General features: G+C 36.7%; 3 protein-coding genes across 8 annotated transcripts in view; 2 read left to right on the top strand and 1 right to left on the bottom strand.

Moving 5' to 3' along the window:
* Nucleotides 1–1,228: 1,228 nt before the first annotated feature.
* LOC145218634 (TGF-beta receptor type-2-like) lies at nt 1,229–7,091 on the bottom strand. Its single transcript, XM_080086040.1, has 10 exons — nt 6,835–7,091; nt 6,217–6,400; nt 5,105–5,324; nt 4,526–4,629; nt 4,324–4,459; nt 3,496–3,674; nt 2,835–3,017; nt 2,290–2,436; nt 2,090–2,220; nt 1,229–1,647 (listed from the first exon to the last, which is right to left on the bottom strand). Exons 1-10 carry the CDS (start codon nt 7,063–7,065, stop codon nt 1,435–1,437), a joined length of 1,728 nt encoding a protein of 575 aa, XP_079942166.1. The 5' UTR covers nt 7,066–7,091; the 3' UTR covers nt 1,229–1,434.
* Nucleotides 7,092–7,582: 491 nt separating this feature from the next.
* LOC145218635 (uncharacterized) lies at nt 7,583–12,093 on the top strand. The gene is made up of 6 exons (XM_080086041.1): nt 7,583–7,764; nt 9,456–9,772; nt 9,954–10,081; nt 10,490–10,658; nt 11,140–11,323; nt 11,738–12,093. The coding sequence occupies exons 2-6, from the start codon at nt 9,547–9,549 to the stop codon at nt 12,039–12,041; spliced, it is 1,011 nt and encodes a 336-aa protein (XP_079942167.1). The 5' UTR covers nt 7,583–7,764; nt 9,456–9,546; the 3' UTR covers nt 12,042–12,093.
* A 1,092-nt stretch (nt 12,094–13,185) lies between these two features.
* LOC145217733 (uncharacterized) overlaps nt 13,186–25,938 on the top strand; it is a 40,698-nt gene continuing 27,945 nt past the window's right edge. For 4 of the 6 annotated variants that reach the window (XM_080085070.1, XM_080085069.1, XM_080085068.1 and 1 more), the window contains exons 1-8: nt 13,186–13,392; nt 13,506–13,659; nt 18,445–18,604; nt 18,915–19,006; nt 20,065–20,138; nt 20,963–21,019; nt 23,423–23,584; nt 24,215–24,377. In XM_080085070.1, coding sequence (XP_079941196.1) covers nt 13,334–13,392; nt 13,506–13,659; nt 18,445–18,604; nt 18,915–19,006; nt 20,065–20,138; nt 20,963–21,019; nt 23,423–23,584; nt 24,215–24,377 — 921 coding nt within the window. In that variant the 5' untranslated portion in view covers nt 13,186–13,333. Of the gene's footprint in view, nt 13,393–13,505; nt 13,660–17,651; nt 17,676–18,444; nt 18,605–18,914; nt 19,007–20,064; nt 20,139–20,962; nt 21,020–23,422; nt 23,585–24,214; nt 24,378–25,938 lie in introns of those variants that run through there. The other 2 variants (XM_080085071.1, XM_080085073.1) reach the window with 2 other exon arrangements.

Here is a 25,938-nt window from a genome sequence, read left to right as displayed (position 1 = left end):
TGTCCGAATTAGGCGAAGATCAGGATTAACAGAATTCGCTTTACCCGTAATTACTGCAGTTTTTTTATATTATTTAAAACAGCCTATGTTACACTCTAGATTTAAGTTCGTCTTGTATGTGTCATTTTTGAGTTGCAAAGTTAATTCAAACAGAGCCTTTATGCAACGTAGGTTTTCTAAAGAATGGTTTGCATTCAACATTTTGGGCATAAATATAATTAAATTACAACCTAAACTTCGTGTTACCTTACTTACAGGAAACAAATAGATTTCGACAAGCTTAACTAAAACTACAATATACCTCCCGTTATGCAGAAATCTCCAATTAACCCAACTTATACAGGCAGGTTGATAGGTAAAAATAATTACCAATACAGTTGAGCAAGGTTCAAAAAATGAACAACACCTGTTTGTGTGCTGTTTAGTTGAAATAAATCTGCTTAAGAATATCAAATTGCGTTGGGTTTACCAGAACGTTGTTAGTTAATGTTTAGTGTATGGGCAGTTATTGATCTATGCCCCAAAACAGGCAAATCCTGGTTAAACAAATAAAGCGGCAATTAAGTGATGAAACACATTGCACCAGGTTTGGACTTGAACAGATCGGTACCGTTCCATATGGCAAATTGTTTTAACTCATCTGTCAACACATTGTCTGAAATAAAAGTTTAAATACGGCCTTTTTGTAGTAGTTCATTGAATCCGTCCAATTTAAGCAGGGGTTCTTAAACCGGCAAACGCCAAAAGCTTGATGAATTTGCATAATTTTTTTGACGTCAAATTGTGCTACCGAATTAATGTAAATCAAAATAGAATTAAAGATGTCTTTTACGTCACGAACTGGCTTTGGATCTTTGTTATTCGCAATTTTGCAAAACTAGCTAAAATTATATATCTTATTGCAAGAAATTGGAAAACAAAATAGTCCATGGCCTATAACGTGTTGAGAACCACTGCCTTATGGCAAGGCGTGCGCTAGAAAAATCTAACCTGTTGTGGGATTCGAATCCACGGCAGGAGTCACGAATTTGATTTAGTAACAACCTTAGCTTGTTTTGCCGAGAGACGCTCAAACCTATAAGCCTTATGTTTCAAAGGGTTTAACTTAATATAACTTACGACCCAGCAACGAACGTCTCACGGCACCCGCTGGTTTCCAACCACATGCATCAACAAGACCGTGTAAAGCAAACTTCTGAGTTAAATACACTGCTTATACTACAATAAGTTTTGTCACAAAGCTTCTCAATGTTTCAAAATGATTACATCTGATGTGGCAAAAAACACTGCACAAAAAAACGACAAAAAAGTGGTACATGGTGTTTAGTGCATAACATACTCTATGAAATAGATAGGAATTTTCTTCCAAGTAAAAGACACTTTGAACATTTTGACACATCAACCATGTTTCAAAACGCAAAAATATAGAAACCATCAAACAACAGTTGATATAATTTCCGTGATTTTGTTAACTTCGTTTTCTTTTTCCACGCGCCGTTTTTCGTCTTTGTCGTCATCAATTATTGTACTGACGTCACCCATTGTCCGTACTTTTAACATACGTTCGTAAATACAACCAGCGGTGATACGGGATTCAGGTTCGTAGTCCCACCCTTCCTCGAGGATATCAATGAAAAACAGAAGACCCTGGAAAATTTAAATAAAGAATGTGTAGTTATAGTGGCTGTATGTTTTTTTATCATTTAGATCAGGCAAAAACGTTTATTTAATCCTTGAGTGTTTTTTAGTTTCTTTTTTGTGGATGGGCAGCGTAAAATGAGCTCTTGTTTTTGTATTAAGTGGTGACCTTTAAAAAATGAAGTCTTGACCGATATATTTTCAACGAATTAAACCACACACCTTAGAATGAACACAAAATACACGAACAGTATAAATATTTTCAGTAATTTTAACACTCTTCCCTGAACTACAGCAATACGACATTTTCAACGATATTTACATATAGGTACTGCACCTAACACATTTTTGCCGGTGGTATTACTGTACTTCAAACCGGTACTTAAAAACCAAGAACACATGCCCTTTGAACTGGTACAAATGGGCTGAATCGAACCAATTATCAGCATACCTTGTGGCTCTTCCACTTCTCTGGTATTTCCGGCTTTTGTTTCTCCCGACAAACGAGCCTGAGCATTTGGGCTTTAGTTGGACGATCAGTGATGAGGTTACCAAATGGGGGCATATATGGGGACGCCGTACCTATTTTTAAAAGCAAATTAAACAGGTGTATTATTTTGAAAATCGTCTTGTTCGTAAGCTTTAACATACCTTCGCCGTATTCACAACGGTTCGCCAACTCCCAGAGCACTAAAGCTGCAGCGTACACATCCATTCGCTTGAACATCTCAATATCTGTGAGATTAACGAGGCGCTCCAGCAGTTCAGGAGCCATGTATCGTGATGTGCCCACTTGTCCTGTAGCAACGTTTATGTTATGTTGTGTACACAACGTTATGTACTGAGGGTGTGTTGGTTTACATCTGCTTTTTCCAGTAAGTATATTTCAAGTTCAAGAATTTGTAATACAAAACGCAATTGCTCAAGTGAAGTATTTCGTATGTGTAACAATTTAGAAGGATTCTTGTTTGCAATTGGTATTTACAAAGTAATTGATAAGTGAAAATGTCAGAACAGTCTGAGCTGCAGGGTGGTTACCAACGCACCTGTCTTCACTTTTGATAGTATACCACTCTTTTTGAGCATTTTTAATATTTGCGATTAAAAAGTTACTCCAATGTACACTAGTCTTTTTTGGAACCAATTTGCATTTGTAAAGGTAAATTTTTGATCGGGTATTTTTTAAAGGTTCCTACCGGCATTTGAGAGTTCATCTCGGGTCATTTCGGGATCAAGCTTGAGGGATAAACCGAAGTCAGCAAGTACACAGGACGAGCAATTGTCTTTAACCAAGATGTTTGAACTCTTAATGTCGCGATGGGCGATTGGGATCTTAATTCGTCCCGTGTCATCGTTCTCCGCGTGAAGATACGACAAACCTGAGAAAAGTATGTTTTTTTGTGTACATGAGCCTACAAAGCCCAAATGAACCTGTTTATTTTCAATATTGGACAAAGTTTACTCGATTTTTTTCATGTGTATAAGGTCTCGGTAGGCAGTCATGTTAGCTATTAGAACTAGAGGACCACTGTGAGCAGTATTAGATGTGATATGATTTCAAAAGCAACGTTATTGTTCTTATATATACACTAATAAATGCAAGTAATGTGCTTTTCTTGAGAGCAATTCCAAGAGGTTTTGTCAGACAAAACACCACCTTGGTGAGTTAAACTTTTTGAGGGAGCTTACAAAAAAACATAAGAGACGTAAAGTCTTCACAAAAGCAGTTTACTTTGCAGAAAGAAAATTGAGCCTAAAAAACACACACAACTTGTTTCAAAGTCATTGACAATGTATACTTATTAATACGGCACAGTTAAAGAAAACACGGTGTTAAGAAGTTTGTCCGAGTCCCACCTTTTGCTATTGATAGCGCCATGTCACAAAACTGCATCCAGTCCACAACGTTGTTAAGCAGAAAGTTGGCTAGACTTCCTTGCTGGTAGTATGCGGTCACCAACCAGTACTGAAGATGGCCTTTAACCGTGTGTTGTTCCGACGCGTAAAATTCAATGATATTTTCATGCCTCATCCACCTGTTATAAAATTGTTAATTTTAAGTAAGTTTTTAAGAAAGGTCAGAGCTTAATATGTCCAATATATAGGCAGAATCCATTGGTGTCAACTATCATTGTACCATGAAATTTCAGTCGTTTACCAAGCATTTCCATACGAGAAGGCATAGGCAAGATAAAACTAGCCTGCAGTGGGATTCGAACCCATGACAGGAGTCTTTCGAAACTCGCGCTGTACCAACTAAGCAACACAGCCCATGAAATTTAGGATAAAAATCTCAAAACGTAGACGGGATAGGTCAGTACAAGTTAGGGATGATACATCTCGCTGCAAGTGGCTGTGTCACTTCTTCATTCACTTAAACTCAAGCCTTTGAATTTAAGATCATTTCTTTAAATTTACAGTTAATCGCTTATATTTTGCGCTGGAGTGCTGAATGCTTGGAATTTTTTTGCTTTGAACGTATTAATGATTCCAACGATCGGCCAGTAAGTTAGAAAATGTAAATTTCGGAATGACAATATCGATTTAACTCTGTACCAGCTTACTGAAACCGTGCACTTAAATAATGACACCACGGTAGTACTATGTCTTTGCTACAAATAAATACCTTTAAATAACGCAATTAAGATCACGTATCAGCTCAGAATTGCGAATGTTTAACTTTACCTCTCGCTGAGCATATCTTTTTCTTGTCGCCATGCCCCATAGTTCCTTAGTTTGAAAATTTTAACAGATACGACTTGTGGATTAGAGGCATCTTGTTGCAACTTTGCTTTCCGTACCTCGGCGAAACAACCTTGACCTAAATATTGCAAGAAAATTAGTTTTTTTTGCCAGAAGACCACCAGGCGTTTTTGTTAGTTCATACCTATGACGTGCTTGCTTAGTTCTATCGGCAGATGATGATCGTTGTGGTTGAGTGCGTTTCCACGTGACCCTCTTGTGTATTGCGTAGCAACACTAGAAGAGTACCTTCAAGAGAACGGTAAAATACTTATGTTATTGAAAGTAACAGTTGCTAGGTTAGTTAAGAAATTTATTAGACACAAAACACGTAAACAATAGAAAAAAACAGTTTGTTTCATATTTTCATGCTTTTTAAGCAAATTGTCAAAATTTGACTCTTTTTTGTATTTTGCAGATACACTAAATCCCGGGTGAAACGGATTCGGTTAATCCGGATCTTCGTATAGTTCGAACAAAACTTGAGGTACATACTTTGAAATGTGGTAAGGCTTGAACTAGTCGACATCGGTTAATCCCGATTATCGCCCGATGCTGACAGTTTTTTTAGCCAATCGGGTTAACCGAGGTTTACTGTATTTCTTTAGATGTGCATTGACAAGCTATACAGAACTCAACTGCTCGTAACACATGCTTAATCATGGTTAACAATGTTTAGGTAAAATAAGACAGTAACCAAAGTCTGGAGCACATCCTAACTTACCTGTAAGTAGATGAGCTATGTTTTCCACTCTCGTCCCAGCCTCCATCGATAAGACTAGCATCGTCGGACGAAAGACGATTTCCGCTCGTGACCTTGCATTTGAACTCTTCCTCGTTAAGAAGACGACGGCGACGCCGCCACACACAGCAGACGATAAGTAGTAGAAGAATAACCACCCCCACACAACAGCCCAATATTATGGGCAAACTACTGGCATCGGCTGCAGGTAAAAATGTTTTCACATTAATTAAGATCAAAAACATGGTCAAAATGCAAAAGCTTATTATTACATAGTGGGTTTAGTTAAACTCTATTTTGCGCAAGCTCTTGGTAAAATTGTGTTCTGTTGTACGATAAAAAGTAGAGTTGGAACTGTCACACATCTTGTAAGTAGCTACTTCTAACCTAGTTTAGTTGATAGAGGGACTGACCCAGATTGAATATACTCCACAAACACTGTAGGGTAGGAACACAAAATTGGTCTCGTTTGTGGATTTTACTTGCTTGAGTGAGCACATGCGTTTCAAATCAAAAACAGTTTCGAAATTATCGTACATCAAGTCGATACCCTTTGTTATTTCGAGGCAGAGTTGTACACGGAGTTTAAACTAGGACCCGAACCCAAAAGCAGCAGCCCAAAACCCGACCCGAACCTTTTTTTGTAATTCAAGGCCTGCAAGTTGGTAAAACTGTGGCATAAAAAAGCCAAACGTGAAATCAAGCCCAAGTCCATTTTACTTTCGGAACGCCTGGCCCGATTTACCACTATGTTTCGGTAGTTTGCTTTACTCCAGCATTTTACAAACGCTTGCTTCAACGTCTAATTCAGTGGTTCTCAATCTTGTTTTTTGTTGCGACGCCCCTGGAAAACTTTTCTGGACTTGCGACGCACCAGCAAATAAAAGGCAATGAGGAAACTTAATATTAAAGCTGTGTTTATTGATACAACAACAAAAAGCCACGAAACGGAACTATTCTGCGACGCCTTTGCAAGATTGAAACGAAGCACCAGGGCGTCGCGACGCACAGTTTGAGAACTACTGGTCTAATGTATAAAACACCCCCAAAACAACTTAATGCGTGGGGACCAAACAGCTCAGCAAAAAACTCACGTTCTTTTTCTGGTTCTGGTTCAGGTGGAAGCACAAAATGTTGAAAAAGAGTAAAGTTGTTGCAAGCGTCATGGCCGCATTCACATATCACCAAATTTTCTTCGTACTTCTCACATTTGCCTGTAATCTGTGCTTCGGTGAAAATGTCATTCAAATTTCTCGAGTCATCCTGGCATGTAGTAAGCTGCAGATGAGAACAGTGTTTTTGGTGATGGTTATCGACTACAGTTTCTAGTTTTACTTGATGCCATGCATGGCTACAAAACACATTTAAAGACTTTGATGCGGACAAATGCCAATTTTAGGTAAAGAATGGTTTAACTTAGCAAATGTGGCGAAATAACACTTGATATAGGCGCTATTGAGGACTTTTATAGCGTATTGCGTAAACTAGCCTATTAAAAGTTAGGCATCCAGCTTTGCAAACACACGCAAGGTTGCTCAACGACAAATACCATGCTTTCAGCGACAACGTAGGCCTATATGTAATGTGTTGCATGTATACATACTTCGTTAAGTCAGAGATATTATATTTCAAGTTTCAACTATTGGTATGTGGCGTTTAATAAATGCGAACCATTCAGTTAAAACGAACAACAATAGCTTGACTTCTTGTACCTCCGGTGCGCACATAGACTCAAGCAATGGCCCCCGTTCATCGTCAAGCCTTACTGTGGTGTGACAAAGTGCAGTGCAAGAACATTCAGTTAAGGTGCAGTTGTATTCACAGGTAGACTTGGTACATCCTGGCGTTAAACGAACACCACATTGGTAGCATTTGTTTGCAGCTTGCGATGTATTGATTACAGATAGACTGATAATGATTAAAGTAAGATAGACAACCTTCATAATGTTCCTGAAATTTGAAAACAAGTTTTAGTGAAGAAGGTAACGCGTTGTTAGTGTTAGAGTAAAACCATGTAATTTTTTTGCGTATGGCTACATCCTTCTTCCTTCAGGCTTAATGCGTCGCTTCGAAAACTGAAAGTCATATTTATCAGTCGCATAAATTGTTATTAAGTGTAAAATTTGTTACAAATTCACCATACAACTAGTCTACAGAGATGTAGACCAATAACAGGCCATTTTTCAAGTGCGTCTGACTTTCTGTTTGACAACTTTCAGAAGTACATAAACAAAGGCTGTGAAATGTAATTTACCAAGAGGTTTAATACATAGGTTTTAAAAACCCATTTAACGCCCGAAACAGCAACTTTCTTGGTGTCTATTTACAAAGAACCTAACATCCTGTCCGAAAGTGGCCATACATAACAGCGTTCAACTTTATTGGAATGTACGTAGTTGACTAAGCCATTGACAGTTGCAGAAGTCATTGAATACTATTTGTTACGCATCACAAGGCGCTCTGTCGCGCCAGTGCAATCGACCGTAACATTCTCCTTTCTCTTTCTTTCTCTCACTTTTATCTTACACTCGACGTCGCGACCTGTACGGCTTCAGTGCGGAAACGACAGGTCTAGCTTTTTTGTGTAATTTTAGCAACTTGATTGGAAGTTAAAGACTGTGTTACGACGTAATTTGCCCACGGTATGTCACCTAAATGTTTACATTTGTGATACAAATTACATGACTTAATTACCAACTTAATATACAACTATATAAAAGTACCAATAAGGTGTTTTTACAAAGCTGTGCTGTAATATGTTGTCTTAAGTCCGATCACCCTGTTTTTGTCGGCATACGAACAAAAAGGTGTAAAATGATGTTCACAACACTGTTACTTTCTCAAACTTTTTACATGTGTCACAACCACAGCCACCGCATAAACCAGAAACAATATTGAGTCACTGACCTACATACTAAATATTTGCTACCAAACACACAAAATTTAACCTGCCTAATGAATAAATTAAAATATCATATGTATCCAAACTTGTTCTACATGGTTTTAAACAAAAAACATCAAACATAATAGTACTTCTGTCAACTGTTATATAAATGTTTCGGTAGCCGTAGCCCGTATCGGATCTCAAACAGCACTCACGAGTCACGACCAAATATGCTATTTATTAACTTCATTTCATAAAAACACCTTTAGTCACAAGTAAACGTCACCTAAGTATATAAAGTCAAAAAACATAACACAGAGTGCTGTACAACCTTACAAAACGCCTACGGCTGGTGTTGAAATCTCAGGGGACCTTCTGCGAGGAACAAGTTAGGAGAATTGTACTTCTCTGAAGGTGGCAAGTACGCTATGGCGTCATGTAACATAACGTGAGAAAGTGCTGGTTGATTGCGAATGTAACAGAGTAAATAAGTCGGTCCTGTGATACTGTCGCAAGCTATGTTTACAATAATGATGTTTCATACCGTTTAAAGGTTTGAATCTACAAATATTTTTTGAAACTATACGGTTTCATAGTTACAGCTTTTACGAATGTAATGTACATTTTTGATTGTTTGCCGTTTCATTTGTCAGATACAGATATTAAGGTAGTTAATCTTAAGACTTAGGATTTTTGACTTCCTGGTTAATGATTAGTGTGTTCAGTAAATATATTGCGCTACACAACTGTAGCCTAAAAAGACTGTTCTAAGGTCGATGAGCAAAGTTGTATCACAGTTGCAGTGGGTAGAGATATATTTTCAGTGCTAAGATTTGCTCTGTAAACCTGCGACAGTATTTTTAGACTGTTTAAAACAGATTTACTGATGTGGTTTCGCTAAACAAACAACGTGCAGTGTTTAAGTCGAAGAATGACAACAGATAACAGGAGTAAAAATGAGATAAAACCGCTGTTACGACCTCAACGTGCAGCAGTAAACGCTCTAGCATTAAAGACCACTTCCCGAAAACAGAGCTAGTGCCGGCTGTGTTGATGTATACAAAGACAGGCATTATACCTTCTGGTTGAGACGTGACGAATTTTGGTTGCTGGTATCTTGTTAAACCGCGCTGATATTGAACATGGATGAAATAGACTGATAGTAGTTAGCTACTGATAGTAGTTAGCTTCGAGGAAGCACAAAGTAGATATGTAATAAATGTTTGACCAACTGATACGTGTATAAGACACCATGGGCTCTGCATTTTTATTGATTTTTGCTGTTGATGCTATTGCTATTTAGAGATCATTATTTTTGTACAGTATTTACTATTTTGTAAGACTATAGAGAATAAAGGTAGAATCACAATAATATTAAATGATATAAAACTTATAAGAACGATCAATGCTCTGCAATACAAACGCTACCGAGAGTTTATTTTTGTGCAGGTTAAGGTCCACGAAACTTGCTACCAGCATAGGATGTAATAATACTGTACACAAATCGTCAATCAATCAACTGCAAAGTCAATCAAGCAGAATGGCTTTAAGTACTACACCGAGTGAAAACTTTACTGTAGTGCCACCTGAAACACATGACAGTTCTTCGTTGAGGGTGGTGCTGATTGTTATTGGACTTTTTTTGTCTGTCTTGTCATTGTACGTCGTTGTAGCTTTGATTGTTCACCGCTGCAGATTGGCAAAGCGCAAAAAGAAACTCGAATTAACGAAACGTCAATCGCAGAGAAAATCAACCAAGCGAAAAGGTATGTAAAACGCTCAGTTTTATTACAACACGACTTTTAAGACCACCCGTGTATAGTAATACCAAATATAGCTTCAGATACATTGTGGCAACACATGTAAAACATCAGCTAAGCGCTTTTTGTATACCTATAATGAACATTTTTTGTTGAATGTAATTTTGTGATGATTACTGATTTCCAGAAGGTTCCTCTCCAGCGTTGGACTATCTGAGCCTGGCTTCAGCGGTGCTTGCATTTTTAAACTGTTCCAGTGAACATACAGTGTTTTATACCAAGTACACCAGCAATGTCGCATGTAAAGTTATGCAGGTACACGCAAGTATATACTATATGTCCATAACATGTTTTCTTCGACTTCATTTGTAGTTACATTTTTTTTGCTTTTATGCTATGTTGTATCGAGTTAAGTTGGGGTCCAAAACTGACTATCAGTTGAGTTAGTTCAGTTCATGGTTTTAAAGAGAGCCGATCTTTGCTCTCAAGCAAACAATTAAGCACCGAAAAACGAATAACTTTATCAATTTCGTATTTCCCTTTGTTTTAGAATAATTTTGAACCTATTATATTTTGGCTCCGATTTGTACCTACTCCAAGTAACTATAACTTTACCACTCGTACTGGACTACTCGCTGTGTGTATAACCTAATTTAATTTGTAACTGGTGAAAAAAGCATGTGTGACAAATATTTAAAACAAATCTCTGTTTTGTATTCGCAGTCTTTTTCCTTTTTGTTCTACGCCGCTGGAATTGCTTGTCTTTACAGTTTTCTATGGAAACGGCAAAGAGCTTGCTACAACAGTCCCACGCTATCACAAATGCACAGCAAATTTCTGCGTATAATTAGTGCTGCTATCCTGCCCGTGTTTCTAGTGATGATGGTTGCAGGTGAATCAAAAATTTCGGGAAAAAGTCAAAATGTACTAGGCCAGTGGTTCTCAACCTTTTTTCTTTCGTGGCCCACTTTCATTGCAAAAAAATTCTGTGGCCCAGTAAATTTTTAAGATAGAAAGAAATCAACTATAAAATAGGTTCAGAACAAAAAACAAAACAAAAACATTCCTTCTCAATTCCTCCCCAAGCCATTATTCTTGTAAAATTGAGTGTAGTGACACAAATGAAAGTAAATTCTTGAAAAAAAGCTTTCTATTTGGTTGGTCTGTGGCCCAATCAAAATGCTTCCATGGCCCACCAGTGGGCCATGGCCCACTGGTTGAGAACCACTGTACTAGGCTATGTTTGGTTGTTGTTAACTTGAGGTGTCAACAAAGTTTTTTTTTTCTGCAACAACAAGTTTCAAGCTTTTGTCACCCAAATTAAATTACCGTTAGGCTACCTTAGGTTTTTAGAATGAATCTTTTAATTTTAGGAATATGTTTGACTGGCGTTTTATGGGAATTCGAAACAAGCGAGCACGGATGCATGGAAACTTCTAGTACTCGTACGCCCCTAGTGGTGTTATTTACAGGCTCATTGGCCATGCAATTAACGTTGCTTGGATTGTTTGTATACCCACTTAAACGACACACCATATTCCAAAGGGCAGTCCCAATGTAAGTTGACTCAATTTCGACTACTTGGTTTGTCAATAGTTACCGTTTTAAGTCTTGGTATTGAAATAACAAGTTTTTCTTGTTTTACAAGTATTTTTGCTTCTGTGTCGTAAAATACATTTTTACTGTAAGTTATTCATGCACACTGTAACCCGAGTAAAAGTTATTTGCTAAATTGCCTTTGGTTTGAAATCCTGCTAATCAACCAATAGCCTACCAAGATTTAAGGTCTAACTGCGAAAACAGACAACTAAAATTAAAGCATGTTTTTCTACAGCTGTTTTTATCTTTTTAAAAGTCGCGACATTTTGTCTGAGGCTATCGCAATAACACTTTTTCTAAAGTGGTTGAATCATATAATGTCCTGTAGGCCTACTGGTTAAATTAAATAGTTTTTTCATTTTAAATTCGCAGGATCACTGACAAAATACTGACGGCGTTAGTTAAAAGATCAATTTACACCACCGGCCTTTGTGTGACATGTGACGCAGTGACCTTCATAATTGCCGTCGCACTCCCAATAACTACACCATTCATTGTCACGAATTTCCTTTACGATGGAAACTTGCTATGCAACGTTTTGTGTGTGGTTGGATCCTTTGCTGATTGGCGCCAGCGGATGGCGCCATGGTGCACAAAAGATCGAAGCCTTTGTGACCGCCGTCTTCAATCTCCAAATTTTTCGTCCTCGATGAAAACTAATACAACTGCTGTGTAATATTATGTTTTTGCGTTCTATAATAAACCAATGTGTTTTTTGTCTAATACAAATTGTATCTTTCCGAGGAGTAAGTTTCGATAAGTTTTTGGTCATCACAGTTGCTATCTTCATCCTAGTCGCGAATGAAATGACATGAACATTCGTTCACCATCCGTAGGTAACCAAAATATCTGGCAAAAAGAGTCCTTTCTTGCCCCAACGTGCCGGTGCCCATGACTGTGATAGTCCAAAAACATTTTTATTTTAGGTTATGGTTGAACTGTTCTTCTCATGTTGCTCTGATGTTTATCAGAAACAACGCACAAAGATAAGAAACAACGCACAATTAGGCTACTCTGCGACTATCCCGTTTCGTCTGCTCTCATGTAGTGTTTTTTTCCCGAAATGTCCAATTTTTAAACAATTCTGTTATGATTACTCGGCAGCCTTGCTTGAGAAAGAGATTTAGGATTGTAAATATTTTACAGTAGAAAATAGGCCTACATTTTGTTTTTAAACGAATTTAACTGAACTTAAAAAAACTTGACGCCGGGCGACGTCACGTGTTCGACGTCGTTCTGGTCGACTGGGTACGCTTGCGTCGCGGCCAAAAGCAAAACAGTTCGCGTGCAACGCTTGTCGCTTCGTCTGTGGCGAACATTTTTGTGAAGTAGTCATAGGAGGTGTAGCGGAACCGATAATTTGGAATACGGAACCGGTTTTTAAACGTACCTGTTGCGGTTTTGTTTTTTGAAGTCGTATAATGTGTCAGTGACAGTGTACTGTATGTTGCAGTGAGACCGAGGTTGTTCCAAAACATGTTTTTAGTTTAGGACTATTATACTATGCATTGTTACATAAGTTAGTTAAACGTAGATAATTGCCAAAATATTTTATACAATACTCTGTACTAAATAATTAGATTGGGTAAGTTTAAGTCCATACTTGCTCAACTTGGTAAGTCAGCTAAACCAGTTGAAATAATAGCTGTTTTGTACTTTATTGTGCTTCAGTTGTTTTGAAATTGAATAGTATTGTCTGCACAAAATGTGTATTTTTCCAATAATTCAACAAGAATTGGAATATCTGGACAGAATAGAGACCACTTTTCTTAATCATTAAGTATGAATTTTACTAAATTTGTTTGATAAATATTTTATATTTTTTGTTTTATGATTCTCAGCTAGGGTTGTGCTTTTTAGGGAAATCTGCAATTGGTAGTGCAGATCCATTTGGAATTAGATACTGCTCTGTTTATTGACAGCACTTAAATCTTCTCTGTCGTTTTTGTTGATGCTCTCATTGGAATAATGTCTAGCATAGACTCTTTGCCAGAGGAAGAAGATAGTATTCTGAATAACTTAAACAAGTAAGTCCAATGTTATATATTGTTTGTACTATTGCAACACAGCTTTTTATTAGTTGGTAGAGCCTGTTGTAAATAATTCCATTATATATATAACAATGCTACTTTTTCTTTAGAACTCGTCAATTATGGAGCTCAAAAGCTGACCTTGGTTCTACCAACTACTTGTTTCCAAAATCGCCTGTAACACCTACATCTGCAACAAATAGAAACCGTTTTCCAAGTCAATCAGAAAATGCAACCACAGAAGTAGTTCGAGCAGATGAACAGGTAAGGTATTTCTCATATAAGGCTTTGATACAGTATCTGAAATGTTAACCATGAAGCTGGAGATCCTGAAGGCAATTTTCGTGCATTCAACAGTTTTTCTAACACAATTAAAAACAGTGCAGCACATTATATTGAAATTTGACTAAAACTTACTTGTCTTGTTACTACAAACCCATGTTTGTGTGTTTATTGCCTAAAAAAGCCCAATATGTACATTTTGCTTGTCAAAAAGTTTGGTTAAAATGTTTTAAGTTTTTTTAGTTCTGTTATATGAACGATTTTACAATACCAAGCTCAGTAGTGTGACAAAAAAGTTTTTGCACGGGCAATGGTACCTCTTGAAACGATGTGTGCCCATGTGGAACAAGTTTTATCAATATGTTGGTACAGTGCTGCCCATATGGCCATTCATCTGGCATCGACGATTTTTGAAGTACTGAAAAGTTGATGCTAGCCACCCCATTGGAATGCCTTTGGCACAGGGCCAAAACTCTATTTGGAGCCCCTAGTTTTGTGTTACAAGCCCTGAAATGCCAATATCCAATGCTGCTCATTTGTTAAATGCCACATACGCCTCTCTGTGCAGTATATTCTGGAGATGCTTTATGGGGATTAAGCTTAAATCCGGGTAATGTCCAAACCATGTATTACTGCGTAAAGCTTTATAGGGACGAAACCGCGTACAAAAACGCTGTAAATGTTTGATGCCGCGTGCGTCGTTGGCATTCTAACTTTCACTGTACGAATGCCACACATTCAGTCGTGCAACTCTTTTTAGACATATAAGTAAAAGTTCGTTGTTGCGCGTTTTCGCTGAGACGTTGTATAAATTATGACACTACAAACTGCGTATTAGTCTAGTAACAGTACTATTACTATGTAATATATTTTTTTCGCAAAGAACTATTATCTCATATACAGGTTTTTTTTAAGGTTTGGTTTGGGTGACCGCTAAGTAGTTTTAAGAGACCGCAAGTGTTTCATTTAAATACCAAAAAATAGCCATATTTGCTTATTCGGGAAACCGCTGGAGAAATTTTACACCTTAAAAACACACTGCTCATATACATAAAAAAAATTGAGACTTTAATCTTACAATTTTTTCCGCCCTACAAAATGTTACGGATTGTAGAGCCTGGCACACGGCAACGGCTTCGATTCAAATATTAGTTTGTGACCCAATTAATTACGAAACTATGCTTTTTGATTGTAGGGCAAACGATTTGTTTTCATACGCACTCTATTATAATCACGCTTTTGTTGTGAAAAGGTAATCGTTTGTACGGGCACCGCTATAGTTACTTGACCTCTTGCGCTGTAAAAGATCTATATCCTTTGGCGATAATTGCACTTCTAGATCGATTCAAGACCTAGATTATGTAATTAAACGACAAGAACAACTGGCCTCGCAAGCAGAACCCTATGACATGCTTAATAACCAGAACGATTTGTTATTGATTCCTCATAACGGTAAACGTTCTTCGTGGGAAAAATTGGTTTGATTTTAAACGGCAACAACAATCCATTAAAACGTTGGACTTCATTTAAAAAAGTGGTGTTCTAATTTGGAAAACGTTTTATGACCAATAATCACCGTGTGTGTAAACAATAATAGTTACTAATGTCTGGTGTTTGTATTAATGTTTTCATTGGCTTTTGTCATTTAGAAATTTGACATAGGACATAATACAAACATTAGCTACGATTTTAAACTCTTTGAGATAAAACGTTGGCCAAAAACTATTTCTAGTTGACCATCACAATTATACATGTCAAGGTACCAAAAGTTTAATTAAAAATCAACTGCCACAGAGCTTGTGTGTATTAAATACGTCTTAGTGCACACGTCTTAAAACAATCGCTGTTTTTTTAGCACCACAGGTTTCTTTTGGTTTGTATATTCCTGAAATTAATGTTGAATTCTGTTCAATTCAATTTGATGTTAAACTACACTAAATAATGATAAATATCAAGGTCAGTTATCAAATACTTTATCTGCACGCAAATAGCGCAGTGATATTCGTTTTTATGGCACCCAGGCATCCAGTTAATATGTTGCAAACTCAGCTATACTTTGCACGCTCAGTTAAACGTAAATCACAGTGCAGTAGACTTCCCCGCTATCTACAGGTACGCGGTAAGGCAAATATTTGGCTACGCCAGTCTTTACACTAAGCGAAGGTGTGTCAGCTTGGAATTCGTACCTATATGCCTATCTGATTTTCACATCATTACTTTACACCTTGATTTACGCTTAGCGTATCGGAATCCAGGCCAATGGATGCTATCACAGCGAAGCAGAAAACATTAACGTTTGTCTTTGACCGAATATGGAAGGTGTGACGTAGGTCAAGAGCTATGCGTATGTTTGTTAACTGGGCCAAGTCCACTTGAGATTAAATGTGTATTTTTGTGACGTTTTGGAATGTGGTATGAAGTTCGCAATAAACAATTGATTACTTTGCCGTAAGTGCGGTATTAAGTTTCATGTTTTTTCGCAATCGGCTGGTTTGAGTTTGGTATTGTTTACATTTTTGAAACTAGATATTCGTTCCTTTTCATTCACAGTGAAAATTCAAAGTGCCGATCTCCAAGCATTTGTTTAGATTTTAGTGTTTTTGACCTGTTTAAATTGGTTAAAACGTGCATTGCTTGTGCAAACTTACTTCATCAAGACCCAAAAACCTATATAGGGGACACTAACACATTTTCAAACTCGCCGGCTGCAAAACCGCTTGTCCTAAGACATTTCGAGGTTTCTACGCACAACAATTTTGCTAAGTATGTTTCTAAATTGCGTTGCCGCCGGGCAAACTGGAGATTAGTCGAAATAACTCAAGTGCCCCTATCACTAACTAAGTTCCGGCTCCCAACCCGTATGTTGTCTAGTGACACGTATTTCCCACACTATAAGAGCCGCACTGTTATTGGTTTGTCACCCTCAATTGCCACAACCGACTTATTAGCGTATATGCGTCTGCCTACTTTCTAACAGTACATTTAAATATTATAAATTTGGTCAGAAATTCGAAATTAGGTGTTGACCTTTATATATATTATACTTGTACTTTTTCAGTAAGTTTTGAACGGCGGATATTTCTATTTGATATTAAACTGAAAAAATTTAAAACAACTGAAGCATGACATTTGGTTTCTGTGCGCATTTGTGTTGTAGAAGAAGTAAATGATTTTTTCTTCCCAACATACACATTTCCATTGAAAGCTAGCTGTGCAAATAAGAACAGTGTTTGATGACATTATTGGCAATGTCCAACAGTAACGCGTCTTAATGTTTTGGCTAGACTTGCCGTTAAAACCCAGCAATCATACAAGGGCGCTTGCGCAGGCTGCGCATTATTTACTTTTGCCAACACGGGCCGATTTTCAAGGTATCTATTTTCTGGCTAAAGCTCCGTGAAACTTTCAACGCGTCTACCCTTATAAGGATGTTTGTGGTGACACGTGTTGTTGCGTTTACGATGAACGGCTGGAATGTAGTTTTAAGTGCATTGTGCATTATGCTCTGTGTTTATTTTTTGTAGAAAATGGATTGTTTTGATAAAATATTGTTTGTGTTGTCTATAAAAAGACTTTTATGAATTTGGTGTGAGGTAATTGTTGGAAATATTGTTTTATGGGCATTTAAAAAAACAACATGTAATGTGCAACTACCAAAATTTTTGCAGTTTTGCAAGACGCTACCCCCAAAGTCCTGTTAAAATACACTTCAAAATGTTACACTTTTCTTGTTTTGTTTTGCATTACATTCACTTTTGCATTAGACATATTTCTAAACAACTTTTGAGAAATACCTACAATTTTAACAATTCTTTTCATTAGAAAGCCTTTTACTATTTTTTGGTCCTATTCAGAGTGAACATTTTGTTTGCCTTTCTATTGATAAAGGCTATTGGTAAAAGTTTTGCAGAGACTGATTGATCAATGATCAAGCTGTGTTTAAACAGAAGTGATGTAATGTCTCCTTTGACTCCCCAGGGTGGCGCTACATGCAACTGGTATTGAAAGTTTGACACTTGCAGAGTGATTCATACCATGCAAGTCCCCAACAACAGCCAAAACTTAGTCATATTTATAACATAAACTAGAGTTATTAATGTAACAATGTGATAAATGTATAGTAACCTAAAGTATGGTGTCTATTTCCAAGGCATTCCCTGTGTAAAATTGCTAACACCTTCCTATTGCAACCATGTGCAGTTAAAAGCGACATGTTGAATTTGAACATCCATTAGAATGGGAAATGCCTAATTATCAGTTGTTCTTCGTTTAGGGTTGGCAAATTGACATAATATATTTTTCTTTATTAAACACCGGGTTCCCGGGGTATCGAAAACCTGGAAAAGTTATGGAATTTAAATTTGTGTTTTTTAAGGCCTGGAAAAGTTTTGAAAAAGGCCAACTTTTGCAAAAGAACTTGAAAAAGTATGGAATTTGGCGCCTGTTTTACTCTGAAAATGCCAGATAGAGATATGAATTTCAAATTATGCAACGTTTGTATATTCGTTGCAAGTGTGGTAAATTGGCTGCATATACCAAAGGAACCCTGTAAACAATGTTATTAGTTGTTTTAAGTCGTAATAGTGTTTAAAAATAGTTCTGTGATGCATGTGTTTTACAGTCATTACAAAAAGAGTTATAAGCCCCAAATGGTTGGCAACCCACCTGCAAAATACGTAAATGTGATTATGCTAGTGGGCAAAATCATGATTTGTTTGAAACACTTCATATACTTTTTTGTGTTAATGCTTACAATTTTCTCATTAGGTTGTAGAAGACTATGAGCTTCCTGATATTACATCAATGAAGTCCCAGTTCGAGAGCAAAGCAGCTGCTGCCCCTGTCCCCACACCAATACAGAGAACCCCATCAGCAAAAGCCAAAGAGAGCAAAAGGCATAGCATGACATCTACAGATGGCAATGCAGGTAAGTTAGCTTCATCAGGTATTCTCATCCTTTTTTCGGCAAAGGTCTGTATTACAGCAGCCATTAAAATAACAATAAAAGTATTAAAGTGGGTCCCAACTCCCAAGCTTTTAGCAACAGCAGACCCATTATATAAATATATTAGGGCTCCAACCCCACTGTAAATTTATCTAAACTCCTGCTCACAAACTTTTGCCTTTTTAGGCCCCCTTAAACCCAAGGTGAAAATGATGCTAAGTTAGATATGCCATGAGTTAAAATACACTAGTTTAGTCTTCATTAGCCCCATTGACATTTGTATTGTTTTCAGTTCCAGTGCCTGTAAATAGAGAAGAGCAACAGGAAGAACCATATGAAGTGGAGTTGGGAAAATTAAAGGCACAATTTGAATCTGCTTCAAAGGTAGAATTGTAGAACATGTTAGATTTTAAATCCGACTGCTATATTTGAACCTGAAATGAGTGATTGGTGATCCAATATACAGCAGCTGTCTGCAATTGTTTGCTAAAACACAGACCTAGCTATGTCAACGTATCTACTAAAGAACATTCGATTTGACAGATTTTTACCAAACTTGTTCTGTTTAAAATTGTAAAACTTTGGGTCAATATTAGGGGCAAAACTGACTCTTTATTGCAACCAATTTTGTCAGTGATAACACCCATGTTAAACCAATGCATTTCGGTACAACAACACATGCAACGTCTTCATAATCTTTCATTCTGATGCCTATGTTACTAGGAATAATCATGGAAGTATAGGAAATCCTTCATGTCTGATGTCTGTAATGCATTGATATTACCAGTCGATTATAGTGATATACTCAGCTATGTATTGACTCAATGCTTCTTGATCTGTGTACGCCCAGACCAGCAGTCTATACAAAGTGCGATTTTAGGTGAAATGTTTATTTTTTGTCTGCTTGCTTGGGATTAAAACAGCCAAGAGTGATGAGCTGGCCTAGTCGCAGGTTTAAAAGTAACAGGCTTCGAAGGTTGTTTGTAAAATTTGAAGAACCTCATGTTTGCACCCACTTCTTGTTTGTGGTAAGCAATGCAACCCAAACTCTGTGTTTTTTTGGTTTGCATGCATACTTAATATCATGAGCAAAAAAATGTAACAGACTTTCAGTTAGTATTCTTGCCAATTTTTTGTTCGTTATGTATATCTTTGTTTTCAACTTTTATTTGTTTTACACTTAGTTTGTTGTAACCTTAAGTTTGTTGCATTGAACCTAATATATTGTGGCACTTCATTATGTTTTATCTACATTATATTTAAAAAATGTAATGCTGTTGTCATTTACATTTGTTGTAAGTTATTGGTTTTTTAAAATGTACTTTCATTGTTTTGTTTCAAACTTGCACTTGGAAGTGCTTGAGCTTTTAGTAACTCTTTGTATAAATTAAACAAAAAATATTTTAAATTAAACAATTTATGTCAAAAATACTCTTTTTCAGAATTCAGTAATACAACCAAAGTCACCCAAACGGAACTCAATGTCGAAAGCAGCTATACAAGAACAAGTTTCAAGGTATGGCAAAAACATCTGTGCTTAAAATCATACATCATACTACAACAACAGTAAAGCAAAATCAATTGATTCGTCAGACAAATTTGTATGTAACATTACTAGGACAAAATGGAAATATCTCAAACATTTAACTGAACCTCCGTTATAGTATGTACTTGGCTATTGATTACTTCCTATATATTTTTCATTAAAAGGCATGTTGTTTTTTTACAAAGCCTGGTGATAGTTCTGTTGTAATTTTATCCACTAAATATTTTATCACATGTACTTGCCTGCATGTATTATGCATGTCTTCAATGCAATTTATTGCTTTCTGACGTATTGCAGTATATTAATTGTTTTGCCAACGTCTTTGCTGCATTATTAATCGAATGTTGCAGGATATTAACCTTACATGGGGCTTTGTTGATACATGATTCATAATAAGTGGATTTGAAACAAGCCCTTTATGGCTATATGGTTTAATTAAACTGTTTTCTTTTGTTATCAAGTATTATTAAAATAATTTCCATCTTCGCTTAATAAGTAGAGAGTGTCAATTTGAATTTTGAAAGTAATACTGTTTTTTTGTACTTTTGACACATATTTTTTTGAATACAACTATAATACAGTGAAACTTACAAATATAAAAAAAATCTACTGTTTTATATGATACAATAATGTTTGGCTGATTTTCTAACTTGATTTTTCTACATATTTTTCATTTTAACTATCACACATAAACTCATATTTTAACCATTTTGTTGGCCATTACTAACAGCATGAGTTTGCAGTGTGCATGTTGCGGTGTTGATTAACTGAATTAACTTTCTTGTTCCACACAGGGGCAAGGGTAGCACTAACAAAAAGCAGCAAGGAAAAAAGGTGGTGAAAAAAACCAGGTGCTTGTTAAAATAACTGCCTACTGTTTAATACTATATGTATAGGCATACACACCTTTATATTTTACATATTAAGAACCGAGAACTAATAGTGTTTTATCATCAACAAAACAATCACTTTTTGTGAATAGTCAATGTTGTATATCATGTTTACTTTTTTCACCTACATTTTATTCACAAAGTTTTTGTGTGTTAGGTGCATTTGCTAAGTTTATGCACCATTACACAATCATGCATGATGAATGCATCCATTTGCTTGACTAACCAAGCCTGTTGCCACCAAAGCATGACCTTTTTTGTTTGGGGTGAAATGCATGACATTTCGGTGTGGTATTTGGTGTGTAAGAGTCGATTAAGAATTCGTTTATCTCAATATGTCAGTAGACTTGAACTTGTCAGAAGTTGAATTGTTGTTTTCTGTTACATACAACATTAAACAAAACATCATTTGTAAACTGTAGGTAACATATTTGTAATGGTAGAATCAAACCAACAGTAAACACCCAATGTTCTTGTCTAATTATTGTTGTACATTATCGTACTCTGTTGTAAAACGTCCATTCACAGTTTACACGCTGAATGTCGATTTACCGTCAAAGTACTAGCCTTGTGTGTACCATTATATCAGTACATCACCATCACACACGTACAAAGTGGTTTACTAAAACGGCACCAAACGACGTTCTAACACTCTTGGTGCTGTCTAACCTCTAATAACGACATCTTGTTCCTTCAGTTGAACCCACAAAACCAGTGTCAAGTGCATTTCTACTGTTAAACGAGGGTGTTGAGTAATTGATTAAGTGGTACTTTTCATACGGGTCCTATTTGTGGACCGTTACTTCATCGTTACAACCGTTTCACACAATTGTGTGTGTAGCAGGTGCTAATGAATGGGCTTATACGGTATTATATGACGTATTTGTCGATGCTATAAGGCCACAATCACCCCCTGGTACAAGTTAATGATTTGCTTAACCGTTTGCGCTTATGCAGTGTCGATTGTATGTCCATAAAAAGGGAAAAGTTAAATGAAATGTCAAATAATTGCGTCATGTCAAATAACAATACGGTTCCAAATTTGGATTCAAACGGTTTAAGTACAGCAAGAGTGTCGTATGTGCCTAAAAAAAAGATCGTATCCCTCTCATGCAATTTTAAATTTGTCTTTTTAACAGCAAGTAAAGTAAGTAAATGATCAATGAAAACAAAACAAACAATTAAATGAACTTTGGTAATGCTGTGCTGTAAAATAAAAGTTGGTTAGAAATGGGAAATATTGCTTTAGAGCAGGGGTGTCCAACCCGTGGCCCGCAGGAAGGTTCTCAGTGGCCCGCGCGATATTTTTCGAAATGACTTATATTATGAACTTTAACGCTTTCTCAATTTATGGCGATCTTACATTCCGAGGATTGGCATTTATTGTTTGCTTTATTTCTTTGTCAATAGAGTATTACACAACTGTTCAAGTTACTTTTATTACATCACAATGCACATTTTTACGCATCACAATTTCTGCATTGTTACGTCACAATCTTACTCTTGCTTCAAGAGTCAGTCAGTAATATTTCTTGCTTCATTGATGTACATCTGGTATCAAACACTCGCCAAAAACGCATTTAGCGGTGAAATATCTTCCGCACTCTGCACTGATATAGATTATGCCAAATAAGAAACAAAAAGCAAGAAACGCTAACAGTATATTCTACGTGGACATGTGGACATACATTTACAGATTACAAATTAGCAGTAAACACTCAAGTGGCCCGCGCAATCATTCGTAAACCGCATGTGGCCCTTTGGCCAAAAAGGTTGGACACCCCTGCTTTAGAGCTAAAGTTAGGTTTTCCAATTTGGTCTTGTAATGACTAATGACAATTCCCCACGAGTCTCAGCATTGGCGGACTTTCCCCGAAGAACAACAGAGCAATCCTTGAAAGTTTAAACAATGCGGTTTTATGAAAGTGAACGTATAGCGTCTTTTAATCTGAACCGCGCTTCTAGAAAAAAACACACAATAAAACGACCTCTTCTTTTGGTTATGCGGATTTCTTAGGATAAAATCCTCTCGCTTAATTAGTTGTTCAAAACCGTTTGTTTTTATTGATATACGCTGCATGAGAAACATATTAATATACAGAACAGACTTGCTACAGTATGATTTAAAGGCGATCCCAGTTTTTCATACCTATCTGTGCATTTAAAAGCTTGTGTCCAAACATTAAAACCCTCCATAATAGAGCATTTTTTGTTGTAAAGGCGTGCTCACGAAATAATTTTAAAGTATAATAAAGACTAAATACGTACAATAACTTGCATATGTACTTACACTATAATGGTATACCACAATACATCATAACATATGTCTACTGTTGTACATAAAAAAGATTTTTGCAATTTCAGATTCGAAGATGAGGTGGTTCAGCAAAACAGTGTCCATTCCTCGGAACCAAGAGTAGAGTCTGAAGCAGTATCTGTTGATTTGTCAAGTCTTAAGTCGCAATTTGAAGGTCGCAAGGACGAACACTTGGTGACGCCAGTGACACCAAGGAAGAAAACGACAGCGTAAGTTGATTATAAAACAAGCAGAAAAATAGGCTTGCAGAGTCAAAGATTTTACTTCTGGGTAGAGTTGGAGCCGGGCCTCATCATTATTATAGCCTTGGGCTTCGGATTCGGTACTTTTTTAAGGTTTTATTTTGGTGTGTTGATCTCTAGAGTCTAGAAATTGTATTTATTAGGCACTGGCGCGCGAAGTATAAGTTAACAGAATTTTAATATTCCGCAAGTAAAAAAGTTGGACCACACTGGTCTGATAAATTAACTTAATCCGTTTTTGAGGGTTGTTTGATTTGCTGTTAGCTATTGCTTTTGCGAATTTGGGTAAAAGGTCATACTCCAAATGATTTGCTGTTAGCTATTGCTTTTGCGTAAAAGGTTATACTCCAATACCCTCGGAATGGCGAGGATTAAAAGGCGTCGTAATCGGAGTATATAGGTCGTTTAGTAATACTGGAAGTGTGACCTTATCTGACCTTCAAAATTCAGTTGAATAGTGTAATAGTAGTATTCACCGTTTCAATATACTTGTTCGTTAAAATACATTTCTGAAAATGGTCTTCACTGCAAAACTTGTGGGTAACTATTGGATTGAATTAGTTATGTGCCGATGTTAAGAACTAAAACATTTTGTAGTGTGGCGCCTCCAGCGGTGGAAAACGCGCAGCCAATCGAAATCGTACGCGCCGAAGATCACGTGGAAGAAGAACATTACGAAGTGGAACTTGGAGCGCTGAAGAAAAGATTTGAACTCGCGGAAAACGCACAACCGCAATCTGCACCAAAACCTAAGGCAAAGGTATGAAAAAAATAGGCGCTTTTTATCACTGGAAAAAAAGTAGACACCAAACCATTAACAACAGCCGTACAATTGTATATTTTTCAAAGCTGTCTTTGTAACTAGAAACATATTCATCCCAAATCCTATATATTTACGCTTGTACTTCAAGAAAATTAGCAGATCTACTTTGCGCTTGTAATGTAAAACAGTTTTCAACGTAAACAGTTTGCATTTGGTATAGTTTTTCAGGAAAATGTTTCTTTATTTATCATTTGTAAATACTTTCCACATAAGCTTGGCAACCTATACGTGCAACGTGTGTACATTAGCTCCTTTTTTTATTCAGTACGAAAAGTAGAAATTTTAATCAATTCCAACTGCCGACAAGAATCGCTATTAGTACAACGCATTACAACGGTATATAACCTTGAACCGCATTTTTGCTGATGTATTGATCGATAAAACTGACGGACAATATCCAATCAGTTGAACACTCTTTATCCGTCATTATTAATCAAGAGACGCCCGTAATACCCTGCTTTGACCTTTTTAACCATATTATATAACATACATCGATCTACATTGGGCAAATCGATTTTGTGTAGAATGGTATTAAAATGTATGACGCAGTTTGGAAGTTGGCTATATGCAACTTAGGCAAACGAGGTGACTTTTTATGGCATTGCAAACGATTTGTGATTTAAGTTTATCATAATCGTAGTTAAACTGTTACTATGTTTTTACTTTCTTATGATTTAAAAACCGAGTCGATACGCACAATCGTATCGAAAAGCACAAGCCACTATTACACACACTAATGCCCGTACGCGTCATAACGATTTTTACATTAAATGCATGATGTTTGCAGCCAATTCCGTGTTGGTTGAACTCGTATTTGTTTTAAAATTTTAACAGTTGGTCCAAAATAACAAATACAGTTTACCTCGTTTAAACCGAATCCGGTTAATCTGGATATTCGCCTATTGCGGACAAAACTTCAGGTGCACATGATTTGTAATGTGGTTAGGCTTTAACTAAACGGTATCGGTTAATCCGGATCTTCGCTTAATCCAGTGGTTCCCAAACTGTGGGCCATGGTCCAGTAGTGGGCCACCAAGACATTTTCAATGGGCCACAGAGCCATTTAAATAGATTCTACTGTTTTGTAATACCGTAGATGTTATGCGCTTTGTTTTGAAAAACGTAATTTTTGCAAAGAATTCTGAATCTTGTAGCCAAATTTCAGGAGCATGTATCTCATTAAAAATAAATTGCTGGAAAATTTCGCCTGTTTTTGAGTTATTTTTTTGTTTGTGCTCAAATTTACAGCACGTGGTGGGCCACGAATCGCAATTAAATAGACATTTGGGCCACAGACCAAAAAAGTTTGGGAACCCCTGGCTTAATCCAAACCAAACAAATTAACCGAGGTTTACTGTGTACTTTTAACAAACACGTGCAATTGTGGTCTACCAAATCTCTCCTTAACTTAAAGTATCACAAACCCCTATATTTTGGTCCAAATACCAGGCATAGTTGGCCCTTTAAATTTCGCGTGGGAGCGACTTATTATATCATC

The sequence above is a fragment of the Phallusia mammillata genome, chromosome 3, assembly GCF_965637545.1.
Source record: "Phallusia mammillata chromosome 3, kaPhaMamm4.hap1.1, whole genome shotgun sequence".
Classification (NCBI taxonomy): Eukaryota; Metazoa; Chordata; class Ascidiacea; order Phlebobranchia; family Ascidiidae; genus Phallusia; species Phallusia mammillata.
The sequence above is the reverse complement of the archived record's forward strand: the minus strand, read 5'-3'. Positions and strand labels throughout refer to the sequence as shown.

What these genes read in the sequence shown, in the direction of transcription:
- LOC145218634 (XM_080086040.1), bottom strand. Translation starts at nt 7,065, where the DNA reads ATGAAGGTTGTCTATCTTACTTTAATCATTATCAGTCTATCTGTAATC. An exon ending in AGATGAACTCTCAAATGCCG is followed by an intron (nt 2,437 to 2,834) that starts GTAGGAACCTTT and finishes ACGTTGCTACAG; the next exon opens with GACAAGTGGGCACATCACGA. An exon ending in CCGTTGTGAATACGGCGAAG is followed by an intron (nt 2,221 to 2,289) that starts GTATGTTAAAGC and finishes TTTTAAAAATAG; the next exon opens with GTACGGCGTCCCCATATATG.
- LOC145218635 (XM_080086041.1), top strand. Translation starts at nt 9,547, where the DNA reads ATGGCTTTAAGTACTACACCGAGTGAAAACTTTACTGTAGTGCCACCT. An exon ending in TCGCATGTAAAGTTATGCAG is followed by an intron (nt 10,082 to 10,489) that starts GTACACGCAAGT and finishes TTGTATTCGCAG; the next exon opens with TCTTTTTCCTTTTTGTTCTA. An exon ending in TCTAGTGATGATGGTTGCAG is followed by an intron (nt 10,659 to 11,139) that starts GTGAATCAAAAA and finishes TTTTAATTTTAG; the next exon opens with GAATATGTTTGACTGGCGTT.